The sequence below is a fragment of the Lipophrys pholis genome, assembly GCF_963383615.2.
Source record: "Lipophrys pholis genome assembly, chromosome: 11".
NCBI classification, from domain to species: Eukaryota; Metazoa; Chordata; class Actinopteri; order Blenniiformes; family Blenniidae; genus Lipophrys; species Lipophrys pholis.
In genome coordinates this window covers 17886640-17907229 of record NC_137631.1, presented here as the reverse complement: position 1 = coordinate 17907229, position 20590 = coordinate 17886640, and the positions used below count along the sequence as shown (strand labels likewise).

Below are 20590 nucleotides of genomic sequence, written 5' to 3'. Positions count from 1 at the left end.
AATATGCCCTATTCAAATCAATTAATATTTGAATCCCAGCTATCTCCAGGCAAGGCCGGATACACCCTGGATGAGTAAATAATCCTTCACAGAGAGAAAGTCAGTACATATTCAGACTCTTATGGGTCATTTCAGAGTCACCAATTAGCCCCAACATGTATGTTTTTGAACTGCGGTACTAAAGTGAGAGTTCCCTGTGAGAATCTGTGTGTGAATGTGAAGAACATGCAAACTCCACACAGAAAGGCACCAAAGCCGAACCTGAGATTCACACCAGGGACATTCTGGCCATGAGACGAGAGTGCCCGACGCTACAACACTGTGCACCTCACCTATTTACAATCCGTTGTACTTATACTATCCATTTTATATTCACACTAATATATATTTTTAAAAAAAAACTTTAAAAAGCATTCCGGAACCATTTGCATGAGTACACAGTTAGAATATTACTGAGTGATGTTAAGAAAACAAAACAAAATGCACCTCAAACGCAACGCTGAAAGATGAGTAGACAGTGTGTTTGGATTGAGCATACACTGAGGTGTTTAATAAAGTTGACAGTTTTCTACTGTTTGAGACTTCACAGGAGAACAAATTCTATGAAAGAGTTGTTTACTTCATTTTATACAGAATAAGAGAGATAACCTAAATTACACATTAAAAGCCAATATTTGTACTTTTGTGAAGAATACAAATTTTTTACAACAACATCTAGCATAGTATCTTAATTGTTTAATAAAAAGTTCACTTGAATATTTATTGTATGATGAAAATAAAATAACACATTCAAGGGAAATAAAATGTAGATTAACTTAAAATCTATTTCGATTTTGAAAACAAATAATTTCATTATTGGCAACAAAGTCCAGCTTGTGCCGCCAAACGGTCTGAGCGTTCAAACCGAAAACAGCTTCTTTAGTTAAGTGAACTATCAACTACAAACACTTACCAAACACGTAATTCTGTTTATAAAAGCCATGAAGCAAAGCAGTGTACTCTTGCACAGCAAAGTGAAGAAAGTCCTCTACGAGGTTCATCCATTACTCTTTCCTTTTCACATTCATCAGTTGTGCACAATTTGGACACGGACCAAAGGAGCAAAGTGTATCACGGTGCATTCGCCATGCATTTTCTTGTGTGAGTTCAATCTGAGAGGAGGCAGGTCTGGTCAAGTGTTTTTTTTTTGTGTGTGTGTGTGTGTGTGTGTGTGTGTGTGTGTGTGTGTGTGTGTGTGTGTGTGTGTGTGTGTGTCTGCATCATCTTTCTTTAACTGAGAGGAAATTAAAGTGAGTATATTTCTCTTTGGGATAAGGCATTTCCTAACTGTGCATATAGATAGAGCAACTACAAAACTCCCTGATATGTTATTGAGTGCTAAAATATGTGCTCAACTACGAGGTGATGCTGCCAAGACAGGTTGACAGTTTTTTTTTTTTTTTTTTTGTTTTCATTTATTATTGCTATTTTACCTGCTGTGTTACGCTGGATTACAATGTGGGTCAAAAGTATGTAAAGTATGTCTGTCAAACGTGCAGAGGTTGCCCTGACGTGTCTAAATTAACCGTTCGATGGCATGCATTATAATGCAACTTGTAGTCCAGCAACTTCCAGATGTGGCACTTCAGAATAAGGAGCTCCTAACAGTCTGACACTCTTACTAAATTCAGCCTGAACGTGACCTGTAATGACATCATATTCTGTAGATCTCTCGTGTGAATTGGGGGGTAAAACTGCATAGTTCATCGTGGGCTTGAACTGAAAACTACCATGGAGCTGACGATAAGGGGCGGAGGTGGGTCAGAAACCTGAGAAACACACACAAGAGATGCCGTGGCAAATGCAGAGCAATAACTCTCTCGTACAGCAAACGTCTCATACAAATGTGTGCCTTCCAGCAGTGAGATTGAAGTCAGCCAACATATTGGATGATGATGTGAGCTGTTGAATTATTAGTTTCTGTGATGATGGAGAAGAAAACAAGTCACGAGCATATACCTTTAGAATTTCCCCCGTCTGGCTGCTGAAGCTCCGGGGGTTACGTTTGCCAATGGATATAGGATACACCTTCTGGAGCCAGTTAAGATTTAAGTTAAGATGTTTTTACGTAATTCTGACTGACACTTCAATTCCACTGTAAATTTACAAATACACGTGGGCACGGGGAGGGTGACCTTTGTGTGACGACCAGCAGCCACTTCGACCACATTGAAGCCTTTGTCTTAAAATTCCACCTACAAGAGGATAGTGGAGCTGGCCTGAGGGATGGCTTGTCTTTAAGTTAAACGACATGCAATATAACTATATATAATTTTTTTCCTCAGTTTGGACCTTGGGTTTGAATGGTGGCAGTGTATTCAGCAGCTGCTGGGATACAACTAACACGAGATAACACAATGGGCGGGAAGAAACCTCATTTCCCCGAGCCTTGTGGTCATCCTCCAGAAATATCTAAATAGTGGAACTTTAACCTCCCAGCATTGTCAGGACAATGCCTCCAGGACAAAACAATCACCACTAATCAAGAGAAACAAAAACAAATCAAAAATCTGCAACTGAAATGCATGGGAATTTATGTTTTATACTTGAATTTGGAATAAGACTAAATAAAATTGCGAATGCGGACCAGTGATTTATGAACTTCTTTGAGGGTCTACTTTTGTAAACTTGGCTGTAAACCACAAAAATATACATTTCTTGAAAATGGTGCTCACACAGTACATTCAGTATGTACTCACACCCCTGGTAATATATATTAAAGTTGCTATTTACACAACAAAAGACAATGTTTGGCTCAAATTCTCAATTATAGAAACAGAACAGTAAATGTTCATGGCTTTAGATATCGATTCAAGATCTGGTTTACATGACTTCACACCGTAAGAAAAGCACAAAGAAACCAATGATGAGGAACGTGGTGCGTTTGAGTGACTTGTTAGGAAATCATAGCAACTGTACAAAACAACACAAAAGAACAGCTTTGGCTTATATTACTGATGAACTGTTACACAAATGTGAACACACTGACTTTCTCACCAGTTCAACTGGACAGATCGCATTACCTTAATTGCACATTTAAATATCCTACTTTTTTAAATAAAAAAAAAAAAGATAGTTTGTCATTATTGCAATAAATTCTGTGGCTAATTTGTTTTTTTATCTCCAACATTTTTATTTTTTTTTCTTGTTTCTATTCAAATTAAGTAGTCTCGACTTCTGCAAATATTGACCACAATTCCTGTGTATGCTTTAACTCCATGTGCTGTGCTCTGTATCTCCTGACCCACTGAATCGACAAATTAAATGAGGCCACTTCAGTAAAAGGTCTTGTATGGTTACAGCATGATTTTAAAGATAGTTCTTGCAGTGAACATCATATGTAAGGGTCCTCAGGCTGAAAGCAACACAACTTTCTCTGATTGTTTGCGACTTGCGAGCACAACAGCAAAACAGCGACTACATGTGTCTGACTAGACCAGTGACTACAATAATCTACCGCCTAACAATTGTCTTCTTTTCTTTTGCAGACGTCATCCGAATTGCACCAAGTACCTGATACCACCTGCTTGTGCATATAATTCAGTCCAGCTAACAGATTTTTATTTTTTTTCTTCTTCATCTGATTGTATCAGTGTTGAGATTTTACGTTAGATATGTCCTGACACGTCTTATTACATTACATTTCAGTCTTACGAATTGAAGTGGAGTTGAATAATAGTATCATAATGATAGCTCTAAGGACCCTTGCTCTTACTATCATCTCCATGTCTAACCCCTCCCTCCCTCTCTGACCGGCTGGTGACTGGAGGCTTGATCTGGGCTCTTTATGTCACCCATGTGTCCATGCGCAAGCGCTTGACTGACGGGCTCTCCCTCTCCTCGGAGCCAGCAGGGGGTCTGCCGAGCCCCAGCGGGGAGTGGAAATCTGGCCGGTGGTCCTCGCGATCGCTGCCGTCGTATGAGCTACAAGACGAGCTGAGGCTGTCGGCGGGTGAACGTCCCAGAACTTCCTGTCGGCTGGACCCTTGCTGCGGCTGTTGCTGGGGGAAACCAGAAGGGGTGACGCGATCCCGCGGTGGGGAAATGGGCTCGGACTTGATGTTCACGCTCTGGCTGGTGCTGATGGAGAGGTTGGAACCCTGAGGTAGGTGACCTCCACCACTGCAGAGGAGAGAAGCAGGACAATTGGCGCTCCGCTCAAAAATGCAAGACAACAAATATGAAGAGCAGCGATGCGAAAAGCCAGGAATATGTAGATGTGTGATTCAGCATGATATCACAGAGTACAGTGGGTGTTGCTTTCATGTGAGGGCGTCTGGAGAGTGTGCCTTTGTTTGGAAGTGTGTTACTCACACCAAAGAATTAAGAGCTGCCTGGCCCAGTTGATGCTGTTGCCATGCCGACATGGAGCCCAGCGAGAGCCCAGGAGAGCTGAAGCCCTGTAGGGACGAGATCTCTGCACTGCTCAGGGAGTACTCTGTAAAAACAGACGCAAGCACACACACACACACACACACACACACACACACACACACACACACACACACACACACACACACACACACACACACACACACACACACACACACACACACACACACACACACACACACACACACACACACACACACACACACACACACACACACACACTGAGAACTCCTGCACATCTCGGTAACAACACTCTGTGCTACTGACAAAAGGAGCATGAACCAACAGCATGCGATGTACACAGGAGCTCAGACACCGGGAGGGGAGTGAGTCCACTCACCAGCAGGGTTGTAGGACGTGGGCATGCCTGAGTAGACCAGACCCTGTGGGGCTAAGCTGGGGGTGGTTACAGACACCACTGGAGTGGCCAGTGGCTGGGCGGACTGAGAGCTGCTTATCCTCTGAGTGTTCTGCAAAACACACACATAAATTACCAAATAAACAAAAAGAAAATCAGAAATACTAAACTTCACAAAAATAACAGTCCCCGGACATGGAACATTTTGTGTTTAGTTAAAAAAAATTGCAGCATTTAATACATCTACAATACATGTAAATAAGGTTTGTATTTACAGTATATACAGTATTTTTGGTGATTTTATATTTGCAACAATAATGCTTTTCTTATTTGCTGATGGTTGATGTTGAGAAACAAACCATGACTAAGAAATAATTAAAGAAAATATTTCTTTCTTCTTTTGATTGTCACATGTGTCGCCTTGAACGGAGAGGTCTTGTGTGTAACAAAACTAAATCAAAATGAAAATTAATAATAACAATAATACATTTTATTTATTTCTTGGCACTCAAGGACACCGTACAACCGGTTACAACAGAGCATTAGAGCGCAAATTGTGATTTTGTGAGCGCTCCGAGGAGTCACGACTGAGGCTGGAGCATGTTGGAGGTTTTGGATATATGAGTTTAATTCTAAGTGCAGCCACAAGGTGGGGATATAGCTTCATAGCAACAACACTGATCGTTCAGATAAATTGAGTTTATGTGTTAAATTGTTTATGTGAAAACAGGAAACCAAAAAAAAAAGAACAAAATATTAAATGGATGATAAAATATTTGCATACAAGATTTTTTTTACCCTGAATTGTTTGTACACAGTACAGACCAGTACATATGGATCTAAATGAAAAAAAAAATAAAATTAAATAAATAAATTGTGGCTTCAGCTCAGATTGAAACACTTACCTTTGCCTAAAATCAGGACATAGATCACAGTCATTTAAATGAATTATTTATTTGTTACCAGTGAACTATTGACTAATACAGTCAGTGTGGTACTCACGAGAAATGACATGCAGCAATCAACACAACAAACCGTTAGTCTGCTTCATTACAGTGCGCTTAATGAGTTCGGATGAAACCTAAAGAGGAATCCTGTTACTTGAATACTACGGGACAGGTAAGGACACCCCAGCAATTGGCAAGCGCCCTTCAACAAGATCCATCCCATCAACATTCAGAGTGCGGAAAATCAAAGTGAGTCAGGAGATCAGTTTTACACTCAGTCAACTCCTAACCGAGAGGGTGCAGGAGGGATGATATAAATGACACACTTCAATTCCCAGGTGAGCTCCGGTTGTTTTTAGTGCAGTGACTGGCATGCAGCCCCAACAAACACACCTACACAGCTTTGTGCAGTCATGCAGCAAACTTTGCAGTGAAATACGAAATGCACACACTTTCAACTGCACTAATCAAGTGCAGACGCAGTTTCGGAGCGAACTATAACAAATCCTCGGCGCGTAATGAAACGAACATATGTGCAGCTGCCAGCAGTTACGCTTGGAGCAGCATTGCACGAGGATCTAGTTGATGGCTTCCTTGTATTGTTCCAACACTCTTGAGCCAGATGACTTCACCAAGCCGAAGTATCTCACAGAATGATATCATTAAAAGTGACGTAATCTTCTCTGCCTCAAAAATTATTTGAATGATTTATATTGTATTCGTCACTCCTTAAGATGGAGAACTTCGACTGTGAACAAAGTATCATGGGGTAAAACCCTCAGCAATGAATCTCGCTCGCACACACACACACACACACACACACACACACACACACACACACACACACACACACACACACACACACACACACACACACACACACACACACACACACACACACACACACACACACACACACACACACACACACACACACACACACTTAACACTCCTGGTGGTATATGACTAACATTGACGTGTTGGGAATAGAGGAGCCAATTTAACAGGCTGAGGCAATTTTCACAAGCCAAACCCAAAGCATGCAGTGACAAAACACTTTTTTCCTTTTTTCTTTTCTTTTTTTTTTTTTTTGGTCTTTTGTCGTAATATCTTATTGCTGGCTGTTATGAGAGCCTATCTCCCCTCCAGTTTGAGCGGTGCCTTCAGTCTAGCATCTGTGAGAACCGGAAGCATGTTCACATTTCAGCCATTTGCCCGGGCATTTATCAAAACTCACCAAATCCATTTCCTCCTCCTCCGACTGCCCTCAACAGAAGAAAAAAAGAGAGTTACAGAGAAGAAGCCGAGTGGCTGTGAATTGCTCTCTGGAAAATAGTAGCAGCTACTGAGATTTTTTTTTTTACAGTGAAAGGGACAATAATGAAAAAAACAAAACTGCAGATGACTTCTGCAGTTGTTGTAAAATCCCCTTCACCTCATATAAAACACAGGCACCCAATCAGAACGCCTCTCTTTAACACTGAAGTGTCTGGCTCAAATTTTCCATCATGTGTAGATTTGAAGTTCTGAGGCTGTTGTTGGTCGGGGCTACAAAGTTATTGTCTTTTGAACAATTAAGAAGTCTGGACAGACAGCTGCAGCTCATAGAAGAGCAGGTTGTCTTTCAGTTCCATGGCTGGCACTTTGATCCCCCCCACCCCCCCCATCTCACTCTGACTATACTTGGGAGGGCACGACACAGAGTCACAAGCCTTTTCTGAATTGTGCACGAGCACCGCTCGCGCACGTCTTGTGTGAATGCAAAGGTGAAAATGATGGATCATGTGTTTTAGATTGCTCACGAAAAAGGTACCATATAAGTAAAGAGTGAGTTAACCTGCAACCTCACCAAGATCTGCTTGAGGGAATATTTTTACACTGATTGTATTTCAAATATAACCTGAGATCAGGTTATGATTATCACAGAAGACATCTGTTTTTTTCAAAGATGCAAAATGTTGACCGCATGGTACCGTCCACCTTAAATCCTCCCTGTGCTGAAAGGAGGCACGAGAAGCCCATCTTCAATCTTTTCGGTGCTGTGGGACATACTGTGACCAGGCCAGGGCTCTTAATACCCACACTCAATCAATAGCGGGAGGAAGACACGACAAGGGCGACAAGATATTATCTGGCTCACACCCTAGGCCCCTGATTAAGTCTTCATCTACACTCTGTCACACTGAGATGTGATTAATTTAATACCATTATGGCCTAATGACAGGCTGTCTGCAGACCTGCCACCGCCAGAACCCTCCACAGCCTCTACCAGTCTGAAAAGCTTGTTTGGCTCAGACAGAGCCGAACCGACCTCCCACCAACCGCATAACCTGTTTCAGGGCTCTTGCAGCACGGCCTGTCTTGTTCCACGTATTGCACGCGCAAACACAGTAGCAAACTGTTGTTTAAACACTGTGCCGGGACAAAGGAGGAGCACCAGCAGTAACCGGAGGTTTATTTGCAAAACACAATCACTTTTCTGGTGTGGCTGCTGTTGGTGGCACCACTAGAAACACACCAGATTGGAAACAGTGTATTTGCTGCGCGCCGTCTGAAAATCACCAGTTACTGTCTTGTTTTTTGTTTGTTTTTCGAGTTTATTTTCGAAAGCTGATTCCTGAATTGCAGGGTTTGGTTTAGCCTCGGCCATTGTGCTGTGGTCAGGCACTGCGCAGCTTCATTATTATAATTAGAGAAAGCTTCTCATTTAAATGTGAATAATTGAGGGAGAGCTATAACACCTGGGCCCCAAATCTGGGCTCAGTGCATATTTTAACGGAGGTGATCTAGGATGAACACAGCACAAGAGGAATCTTGCTCAGATGACTCCTCCATACTCTTAATGAGTCCCACTTGGCAGATAAGCAAGTCCTCAATGAGGTGACAACCTCACTAACACGCCACGCAACACTGACGTGAAAAGCATGAAAAAAAAAAAAAAACAGAAAAAAAAAACATGTGTAGACACCATCTTACAAACAATTCAGCTATGAATGTCTCCAACAAGAGCCCTGCTCTGCTCTGCCCCGAAGCGGAGCTATTTAAAGACCCTTGAGGCCCGTGATACTTGTGTGCAGTGGTATGCTCTCTACTCACCAGTGGGGGCATCATTCCTTTGCTTGATGGAGGGATAACAACCCTTAGGTCTGGCTTGCGGCTTCCCATTCCCATGTTCCCTCCTGGGGGTGGCGGAGACTTGGTGGGCATGACTTTACCCAGGCCATTGCCGCTGGTTGTGCTGAGGAGGCCAGGCGAGCCCCTGGGGTTAACAAAACCATTCCCTGTGGAGGCACACAGCAACAGAAACACATCATCAAACCATGCACTGTGACTGACAACACTCCCAGTCATCAAGCAAACCTCTCGCACCGTGTTGTTTTCCAGCTTGCTGCGGCACGCAGCGCTAAGTGTTTCCAGCCCTCTGGGAAGTTTTAATAGACTGGGATAATTATCCTCCACATTTACAAAAATAAAATGTCCATTTCAAAATTGATGAGCCTTTTATTTTTATTGTGAATGATTACATCAAACCCAATTCTTTGCATCTTGGGATGAGGAGCAGTTCACTGACAAATGTACTGTGACTGCTTAAAAGAAGGAGCTCAGGCCATTACAGTTGAATCAAAAACAATAAAATGTTGTTCTGTGTTGCTATTAACACTGCACACACAAACAGCAGCAGAGTGTGAGACTGCAACATTCACACCTTGGTGTTCATGTCCATTAGTCATTTCCTTTTCTCACAAAGTGAGTATGAGTCCCCACAACTTTTTTTTAGGAGCTTCCACTCCCTTCTCTTATCACTGGACAAACATCTCATGCGAAGAATGAATAACACCCCCGAGTGTGGACACATTTCGGACTTTCAGAAAGAAATTCTGTTCTGAATAGGTCAGGATGATTTGTATTGTGTGCAGGAAAATAATCAACTAGTATTACAAAAACAACCATTGTGAATTATTTCAAAAAAACAAATTTTCAAACGTAAAACATCGAGTCACTGTGAGATTATGTAAATAGACAATCTCCAGGATTCAAACAAACCTTCCATCATTAATTCTCTATTTCTACGCATACTGGTTTGACATTAGATTGTATCTTTGCTGCTTTTGCATGAAGTTAAATGAACTTCCAAGATTTGCATGGTCTTGTACCTGACGTACACCACAACAAATTGGAATGCAATGTAATAGTTTTTGCTACAACCTAATTAAAGCAGTGAAACAGGCACATCTTGTGTTTATGAAACACATTGAACAGATTTATTTCAACCTTTGCTTGTTTTATTTCTATATTCTAGCTTTATAAGTCATAAAAATACTGTCACTCTCAAAATGAGAGAACGTTTCCTACAATCAGATGTCTTTTTGCTTTTTTGATGGTGCTTGAAACATTTCTGTTCATTTTATCTGCTTTTTGAAGAAAAAAAAAGTTGTACAATTTTTTTTTTTTTTTCTTCCTGTTTTTTGTCAACCTGCTGTGTCTTCAACAGAAAGGCACGGTATGACTCATCTGCACAAGGTCTCCAGTGGCAATCGGCAGATTGCACACAAATGTATTTCAGTGAAAACGAAGCAATGAATTGTGATGAAGACAACAACCAAACAAACAGAATATTTCCAGTGCCCTTACTCACCACACGCAGGTGAGAAGCTATATTCTGAATCAACAACAAAAACATAGAATCCCTGAAAAACAGGAAGGATAAATTGCATCGAGAGCTGTATCAACGGATCAGTAACACTTCAACAAGTTGCTGACTTCTCCATTGTGTTCAGCGTACCCCAGTGAAACACAAAGTGTGCGCACAACGAGAAGGCTCTTGTGCAGAAACATAATGGAACAATAGGCCCTCTGACTGCAGATAAGGAGCGCAACAATTCATGGTCAAATAAACAGTTATGGAGTCCACAATAGTATCTCACAGCTGAATCAACAGTATATACAAGCAGCTATCGGCATCAGCTCTGGCTTTGATCACACAAGGCTTGAGTGCTGCAAGACGAAAAGCAATGTTTACAGAATTAGCACGGTAAATGTCCAAGGAAAGTAAAAATAGCGGCTCTGATTAAAAACAGTGAAGATGTCATTCAGTGGGAACGAGAAGTTACTGCAAACAGGAGAACGGAGTGAAATGTGGCGTTTTGGCTTAAACGGTCTTCTCGTAACAAGCCAGGATAAGTAATATGGAGAAACGTCTGTCTCAAAACATTGACCTGTTGCTGAGAGAGAAGAACTACTGAGACAATGGAGATGGAAAGTCGAAACACACATTTTGACTTATAGCAGGGCCCCATCAGCCCTGTCATTAGTGGAAGACCTGCAATGCATCCTGAGCTGTTATCATTGACCGACAATCTTTTTCTACACTGACATGACAATTTAGTTGTTCACGTTTACAAATAAAAAAAAAAAGCAACCAAGAAATCTTATCCATGTCAAAAAAAAGACACTACAAGAACCGGCAATCCTGCATCATAATGGAAAATAATGAAAGCAAGTTTATATATTGACACGTACTTAAACTAATGGCTCTTTTAACCAAAATGTTGTTTTTTTTCTCCCAAGGACAGCTCTCGATGATGATGGGCACTTCAGCTAATATACATTGTGGATCAAGTTGTTTTACAACCATTTAATAACAACCTGTGTCACTTGGACTTTTTTTTTTTTTTACTTTGTTTAACTCACAAGACAATGGTATTTTTAAATATCAAATATTCTATATTCGGTTTTTCAAAAAATGACGTTGGCTATTAGTTTAGTTACGACATAGAGGGTGATCACATGGGGAATATGTACACAACTAAAAGAAAAACCTAAAGTGAGTGCTTTAATCAAAGGGTGCCCTGAATTTACAGGCTAATGATAATATTCGATCTTACAAAAATCTAAACCTGTTTGAAATGCTATTTACCTTTTGTCCCTACTCAGTTCTTTCACTGTCCTCATTCATATAAAATGATGATGATATATTATTGATAAACTACCATTCATAATATGAATGATATCTGTATAGATAGAGAATTAAGTTTTAAAAGTGAGGAACAAATTGAGGCTTCAAAGGGTAAAAATATCAGATTGCGACCAAAACCAATTTTTAAATTTAAAAATTATAAAAAAAATACATTGATGATCATTTTGAGTAAATAATCTAATAACATATTAACAGTTGAGCTTATTTTTGTTTTTATGAAAACAAAATATTAAACATGCAGGAGGTGAACTTAAAAGAAACGGTGGAGCACTAAATGACTGAAACACCATATTATTCACCTCAGTGATTTTCTTTGTCTGCTTCATGTATAGTAGACTGAAGCCTCCACCAACATGCTGGGCTAAAGACAGTGTGTCACACTGTCATCTGCCATTTCACCAGAGGGCAAAGACGGATAGACTCAGCGGTGTGTTCGCTGGCTCATTTAGACTTGGATCAACCCACCAAACTGTTTTATCTGAGGAATGTAGCTCTGATTATGACTTCAGACGTCTGTGAGAATCAAACGTTTCCCTCAAATAAATGCCAAGACGGGAACACATGTCTGAGCAAATACTTCGACCGCAAAGTTAATTCAGTGCCAAGATAGCAGCCACAAGTTAAGACCCAGCCTTCAGCAGGGACATTTTGCTGGGCTTTTTTTCAGACGTCTTCTCTCATTCTATATTCAGGCTTCTGCAGCAGATTGGTTGTGCCAGTAAATCCTCTCTGACTGAGACCGGTGCATGTTGAAAGCTGTTTGGTTTCTGTTCATTGTCCTGAATTATTAACACGGCATGGGAAGGGGCATTACATAAGGCTTTGTGTTTACAACTGAAACATTCACTTTTCATTTTAAGTTCAGAGAGAGACAACACCGCGACTTATTGTGGCCAGCCTCCCACGCGGCTCAAGCAGAAGAGAAAAAGCCTTGATGAATGAGAAGAAATAATAAATGTGAACCACGGGTTTGGAAATAGCTGCGCTCCAATAATAAATGCCATGCACACTCCTATTGTTACGTCTGAGGAAACTAATTCCAGACAGGATGTCCCGAGAGTGATTTGTCAAAAGTAAAGACACATGGCATCTCGGTAAATAATTGTTCTTACTTCAAACCTTTTTACTGAAATCTACAAATTAAACAACACGGACATTCACAAATTTCTTGACAGTCATCCACAACCATCTAACAACTATAGAACCACAATTAATTAACAACCACAAAAAAGGGGAACATAATTTGTTCTGCAGCCCCGTTACCTGACGTGACCTGCTGACGGTACAAACATGTTTTGTAAACTTGCTTCAAAAGCTTGTAGCCCTCCAATATTAATGACGTGACGTGTGCAGCTTGCAGATATATTGCATAACCGAGAGCACTCTCTTAAATCCCCCCTTTTCACCACAAGTGTTTTACCAGTAAGGGACCAGAGCTTGTAATTACATGTAATTGTATTGTGCTGTTAGGAGAAAGGATGTATTGTACAATTACACCGGAATATGTACTGTACACAAGATTCACAAGTCTGACTTTAAGAGAATAACCATGTTTTTTCGGAGGTGCGTTAGTGGTTTTAACCATCATTAGAACTGGAGACTAGACAAGCACAACAGATGGCTTATTTCAAAAAGAACAACCAAGAAATGTTTGCCAGAAAATGTTGCCAGTAGTGTTCACTGTGGCATTACATGTGCGTGCGAGTGCTTGTAAAAGAGGACATTTACACAAACAGCTAATAAATAAACCAGATCCTGCAATTAAAACAACTGCCTGTCACAGACTGATGGGTCGCTTGGAAAATAAAGTTTGACTCTCCCAGCCGTGTTCAACACAAACAAGTGTTCGGTATCTCTCTGCTGCTGTACATACATCTTCTCCCCACAGTGACACGCTCAAACAGGGGAGGCGACATCACACGACACATCTTCCATCTCGCCACTTTCGAAAGGTCTCGCGTTCATAGTTGCTACTTGTGAAAAATCATAACTATGTCAGGAATGGTCACGTGACATCGGGGCTGGAGAGGTTCGTCTTCCCTGTAGTCGCTGCTCTTCAACACGCTTGCCGCAAACAACAGCTGCAGCATGCTCACACTTTGCGAAACGCTCCCTGGCCGAGGCTCTTTACACCACCCCAACCCCGCACCACGCCCAAACTGAAAACTACTCTGACACACTTAAAAAAAAATGCTGACTGAAAATCAATTTGAGTGGCCCCTTGAAAGATTTTTTTAAATCCCTAAGATAAAATCTGTATCTATTTTATAAGTATCAATATCACATGTCACAGTGTCATAACAGCAAGGTGCAGTTCGACAGAAATACTATACGCTGTGCTTCAAGCTGAGTGACATGGAAAGAGTTAAACTCCACCTGCCTCCATGTCTCACGCAGCACATTTCAGCCATGACAGGCTCTCCGGTCATTGTGTACCGGGGACTTAGTAGGATGACATGGCCTGAATACCTACAGGGTTATGCTGGTCTAGCGTCTTACCGACCCTCTCCAGCCTTATAAGGGCTGCCAGGGTTGAGGGGGAAAACAGATGCACCTGTCAATAGTGGATGAAAACAGGGGAAGGGAAAAACCACACGGGGGAGACAACTTTAAAGGAAAGCCTGCTTTTATTTACCTGCCAATATCATCCGGACAGCCAAGTGACCTGCCGAATGCAGACGCCGTGCTGTGTGAATGCGGCTGAGCTGTATTCCAGCTCTCAAACATTCATTTAACAAGCTCGCAATACATGGCCTCAGTTGAGACACACCTGCGCTCCCTTTGCGTTCAAAGTGAGTGTGGCGCAGCCCAGCAAGAGTGGCTCTCTTGACTCTCATGAACCAAGATCTACACCAGTATCCAGCTCATGTGCTTAGCAGGAGGCCCATTGGGCAGCGCCACACAGAGCTAATGAATCTCTCCAGGAGGACTTACCCGCTGGGCTGGAGCCCGCACCACTTGGCACTGAAAGGTCTGTGGTATCCAGCATGTCACCTAATGAGATGCACAGAGTGATATGATTAACCATCTGCATCTTTCCGCAAGCTAGCGGAGCATGTGATAGAGACGCCAGACCAGACATGAGAATGTCATGTAGATCTTTCTCCACAGAACACGGATGGTAATACGTGCTCTGCCAGTCTCCTCGTGCAGAGGGGGGGGGGGGGTAATTTCACTACCTGATTAAAGAGAGCAGCAACTTGCAGATGGTGAATTCATTGTTCCACTGAGAGGTTGTATGTTCACTGAGCACTCGCTCGCACTCGCTCGTTATCTTGGAAATCAGGAATCTGTTTGAGTTGCTCTTAACAATCTACTAACCACAAATCTTCAGGAGCCACAGGAGGTGAACTTAAAGCTGGTAGTCCACCTAAAGCTAAAAGTATTGAGCAAAAGAGAGACCGTAATGGAATAGAAAAACCCTGCAAATAATCTAGAATGATGGAAAAACGACATATTTAGTATAATCCAGTTGAAGCGATAGGTGTCAGTCAGTTCTCACATGTGGTTAAGTTAGAATGAGCCTTTTCACACCTTGCGGCATGTACTTCGATCACATTCAGTGTAACTGAATCTTGCAAAAGCCATCTGGCAGAACTGAGTCAGACTAGTCATACGAAAACTAAGAACTGACATCATTTTATCAAAATGCTGATATAGTAAAAGGTGTGATGATGAGCATTATGTAGGGTGTGAAAAGGGATAACAGAAATATGAGTTAAAAGGGTGTGACATGACAACCAGATGTATCACAAAAAAAACAATTATATATATATATACACACAAATAAAAAGTATAAAAAGTACGTTATTTTGTAGAATTTCAGCTTCCAAGTCAAATGAATCAAAAATTTTGCTAATTATTAAAGTATTAAATAATATCAAATAATATCAAATATTTTGTTCTATTAATTTTAGAGCCAAAAGGTTTCCTCAAACCGCAAAGGTTTTCTTCAAGGTAGATGGATGCATGCAAGCACTGATACTGAACCCATTTCTATGTGCTTGTAGTAAATGTAAAGTTTAAAAACAGATTTAAAAAATATTTATTCCCACAGCTCACTGAGCTGCACAACATATGTCATTTTTGGGGGATAAAGTGGAAAAAAAAAGATTTACGTGTTAGGGCTGAACTGGGTTCATAAGCTCAGGCTCCAGCTGTGCTGATCTTCTCAACTACCTCTAAGGAAGACTCAAGACCAACACCAACATAAATTGTTAACAGCCAAAGAAATGTGCAGCGTTTACCACAATTGTTCGCGCATCTCATCGTCTGAGATCATTGTCTACTAACCTGCACTGCCTGCACTGTTGGGCCTCTGAGAGCCTCCACTGGAGCCAACATTCCTGTGCAGAGAGGCCTGTGGAGGGGACAGCATCCCACTCTCACTCATAGAGGCTGTGGCTGCTGCCAGGGTCTGGCTGGCCAGGGTCCCTCCTCCCTGGTACATGGCATTGGGATTGGATACAGGCACTGCCACATGCATGGAGAAGTTCTGCTGAGGCAATGCTGTGGGCTAGAGGGAGACAAACAAACAAATGTTTACACACAATGCACTAAAAATCCAAGGTCTAGTGAGTCTGATGGGTCAGTGGTTGTCATGGTATCCTCAACAGAGTTTTCATTGAGAGCTAGCATCAATAAATGAATAAGTCCATAGAACAGTGAGATAGAGCATACTAAAAAGCTGCAGGGTAAATCTACTACAATTGATGCAAATGATTCATATATACAATACAGTAACAGTAATTATATAATACTGTATAATATGTTAAAAGTGACACCACACAACCATGAAAAAAGTTTATTTTCAGTAACAATATACATTCAAAGTACACATAAGGAATCAGTGGTACCAAAGCATACAGAAAACACAAAACATACACAGAATTCAGAAACATGCATTCAAGTGATCACTTTGGCATTGCAGCAGTCAGCACTGGAGACATGACTTTGCCTTTTAAAACACCAAAACAGAATGTAGTGGTGGAGATTTACAGCTACAAGTATCACGATACAGTTTCATTAAGAAGTGCTGACTGTGCAAAGCGTGAGTGAGAATGACAGGTGGTAGTGAGTCCATTTTATCAGCATTATCCAGTGAGCTGGTTTGGGTGTTATCATTAGTTTGTTAATAGCAAAGTGGTGCTCATCGTGTCAGGAACATAGAGTGAATGACTACTCGGAAAGCACTATGTTCTTGTGCAATTCTAATATTGTCACGCATGATAAGATCACAAATGATCTGTGATATTTTGGAGGGTTAACCAATCTGGCACTTGACGAAGACAAAGGAAGACGCCCAAAAAAATATTGTTGTGTAGGTGTGCTTTGGCAACTTTGCAACTTAAATGGGTAATTATGCTGCAAAGCACTGCAAGAAGAACTGAACAAAAAATGAAATGAGAATTTGTAAACATGACATCATCAACAAAAAAACTTAAAAAAAAAAAAGTTTTTTATCAATATGATGGAATTTTGTTTGCGAGACGAGAAAAACACCCTGAAACCAAATATCCAACAGCTTGTTATGATCAACATAACATCCACTGAGTGTTTAGCGCAAGTTCCTGATGTTTTTAAAGAGCGTTTGCTGTTTGATTTATGAGAGCATGACATGATACTTGGGTGTAATTTTTCTAGCAGAGGCATGCAACATTTCACCTGTTAATGAAATGTGATCTTATCAGGGTGTGCCAAAATATCAGCTGCAAAACAAATCAACATACAAAACAAATGCACGCCCAGTAAAAGCGGCCATTAATCTGAAGGTACAGTAGTTCAGAAAGAAGTTATCAGAAGGTCTGGAGGGGTAACAAAAAAACCAAAAAAAAAAAAAAAAAAAGAGGAAAAATGTTAAATGAAAAAAGAGCCAAAATCCGTTGTGCCACAAAGCCAAGCAAGAGCGTTGCATTGACAGTACTTACGATTTTATGATTTCTCATCATATTATCAAACTCCTCATTAATTTTTTTATACTTTTCTTCTGTGTGAGGAGTGAGGACATATGAGGCATCTGGGTCCGGGCTATCACAACCTCTGTGTTCTTTCTTGTTAAGCGCCTGTAGTGAACATCAACATAAAGACAGGAATCAACACAAAATAGCAGGGGATGAAGGAAGTACTTACACCACAGCGCTTGTATATTAAATCACTGTCTTCGCTTAGTTTGCCGAAATGGTCGTCCATGAGGGGGCTGTGCCCAAAACAGTCATCAGGATCAGGACTAGCACAGTCATTATGGCCTTTGTTTCTCAATTTCTGAAATGAAATTGCACAGTTGAACAGAAACAGTATACAAGATGTGGCTCTGTGTTTTTGCTTCTTGTCACCTAATAAGAACACAATGACTCGCAAGTTTTGGGTACTCTAAATGCTTAAGATTACAAAACCTCAAACACTATCGTTTGATCGACATTTGTCGGAAACTGAATTCTGTTGCATGATAGTCATACAGTCAGACTCATAAGTGCTAGAGCTCACAGAGATAGTGTCGTCTTCAGAGTGGCCTGATCTTAACAGCGTCATTGTGACTGATCAAACAGAGTCATTGTGGGATTAAGTGCAGACAGACAATCTGAACAACCAGGATCATTGGAACACACAGACTTCCCTGAATGAACTTAATCTTTGAAATACCAATTTGATTTCAGCTCATCTGTTTTCTGCATTTTGCATGACGTTTATGCAAGCTAGAATGATTACGATTACATTAAAAAAAAAAAAAAATGCTATAAATATGGTGTTATGATTCTAAAAATGAATGACAAACAATTCACCTTTTGCCATCTTCATATTTCCTCACATGGACATGTATAATACATATTACCAGTAACAATTTATGTGATATGCTCATGTTTCCTAAAATGAAATAAAATATAACCAGATTGGGCAAAATACATTTCCCTCTCTTCTCCATCCTCCACCTTTCTGCCATCTCAGCCTGCTCTTCCTTCTCACTGTGGGTTTGCATTTTTCATTACATTTCAGTTACATTAAGCCACCCATCTGTAAGAGCCTCCTGCATAAGACAATCCTGCTGCACGGCACATCCTGTCCAGCTTGTAATCACTTGTGGGATCTTAACAAAGTTAATGCTTGTAGGGAGTAAAATGGATTACTAAATGTGGGTAAATATGCTTATTTGAGTATGAAATGGAGCAATTATTATAGAAGCAAACCACTGATCATCACATAGGGTGGCGCATTGTGGCGTTATAAAGATCCCATTCTAACTGCATCGAGTAAAAAAAAAACATGTACAATGAAACAAATGAATGTGCTATAGTGCTCTTTTGCTCACTTTCATACTGGCTGTTCACTGCTGCTCATTACAGCTCTGAATAGCCGTGTTAACAACATTTGCTGACAGCCTGTGACAGCTTGTGATATCAAGGCAGTGTACATCCAAACATGATTTATGTGTGGCTCTCAAGGTTCCTCTATCAGGCTTCTGCAGGTCCACGGCAGCGCCCTGCACTGTCTGTGGGCCGCCTTGAAGGCCCTGCGTCTACAGGAAGGTCACTGACTCCTGTGGATGTCGGGGTCAGAGTGCGAGCCAGAGGAGAGGAACCTACACACACTAATGAGACCCTACTCTCTCTCTGTTTCTGGTCTTCATCACCTGGCAAAGTGGAAAATGTGTCTGTGCATGTGAGGGACGGGCGTAGAGAGAGAAACCGAAACTATGTGAGTAGGAGTGTGTGATGCATACGTGCAATGTCTGTATGTTGTGTGTGTGTATGTGTGGTGAGGGGACGGGGAGGGGGACGGGCTGGGGAAGGGGTATTTCTACAGCTGCTACATCCTCTGACAGTGATGTGACAATATATGTAGGTCTGCGCAAACAATGCGGCTAACCCAGCGCTGCTTACCACAACCTCAGTGCAAGATACATTTCCTAAAACCTGTACGATGGGCTTTATAAGACTTATGCAAAATACCATTGCTCATTAAAACCAGATGATACAAAAACTCTGTGTCATTACCAGGGTACATTACTTGAGAGGTGTATATTTCGCGGCACCAAAACAATGTTAATCTGCATTGCACAGGCTGAAACGTGCCGCTGTGCACAGCGGAGATAGAAATAAGGAAGTTGGATAAAAACACCCACATCTCTTCAAACATGAGTGTCCACAATGCCCAGAGGAGAGCAAAAGAGAGAAGCCCTCTGGATAATGAATGACCAGCACTGTACCACAGATGCATTACTGTTTGGTGTGGTAGAGAGCAGAGGCATTCTTCTCATTCTCAGAAAACGCCTTGCTGGTTCATTTCCTGTTTACTGAACAAACCCTCTTTAGTTAGGGTCCTGAAAGGCCTATGTTTACTGGGGTTAAACTATGCACTTTCTCCACCAGGGAGCCAAAGATCTGATCTCAACCTGCAAATTTAAGTTCCAACCTGGTCATTATGGTGAATATCTTGGTCTGACTGGTTGGGCACGGCTGTGCAAGATGGGCAGGGCCACTCTACTTTCACAACAAGCCTGGCTAGCCTTCAGCACACCGCACCCACTGGCTCAAGCCATTTAAGGAGGGGTTGAAGCAGCACAGAGGGGTAAGCAAGAACCAAACAGCTGCAGTCAAGGAAAAGCAGCACTCAGGTCTGTTCGATAGTACATGACATAAGTCACCACAATGTGTATCATATCCAAAGAAGGTGCTGTGCATGTTAATTCACTGTGTAGGACGTAATCATCTCTGTGGCAGCTTAATAGGCACAACACTCAGAACCAAGGAAAGCATGGCTGTAATTCTTCTTTTAATGACTTGGCATGTTGTGGGTGCCCCACAGCTCCTGGTAAATGGATCACTAAATCAGCACATGGCCAAACAGGTGTCCCTCTTCCAAACACCTGTCAAGAACTGGCTG

The 20590-nt window shown here is 41.4% G+C and overlaps 1 protein-coding gene across 13 annotated transcripts in view; it reads right to left on the bottom strand.

The window, feature by feature from the left end:
• Positions 1 to 1427: 1427 nt before the first annotated feature.
• mef2aa (myocyte enhancer factor 2aa) overlaps positions 1428 to 20590 on the bottom strand; it is a 63519-nt gene continuing 44356 nt past the window's right edge. For 3 of the 13 annotated variants that reach the window (XM_080476112.1, XM_080476117.1, XM_080476118.1), the window contains exons 4-11: positions 17843 to 17974; positions 17641 to 17775; positions 16007 to 16229; positions 8833 to 9017; positions 6974 to 6997; positions 4772 to 4901; positions 4354 to 4477; positions 1428 to 4161 (exon numbers count right to left, since the gene is read on the bottom strand). In XM_080476112.1, the coding sequence (XP_080332238.1) occupies positions 3825 to 4161; positions 4354 to 4477; positions 4772 to 4901; positions 6974 to 6997; positions 8833 to 9017; positions 16007 to 16229; positions 17641 to 17775; positions 17843 to 17974 (1290 nt within the window). In that variant the 3' untranslated portion in view covers positions 1428 to 3824. The remainder of the gene's footprint in view (positions 4162 to 4353; positions 4478 to 4771; positions 4902 to 6973; positions 6998 to 8832; positions 9018 to 16006; positions 16230 to 17640; positions 17776 to 17842; positions 17975 to 20590) is intronic. The other 10 variants (XM_080476120.1, XM_080476121.1, XM_080476122.1 and 7 more) reach the window with 5 other exon arrangements.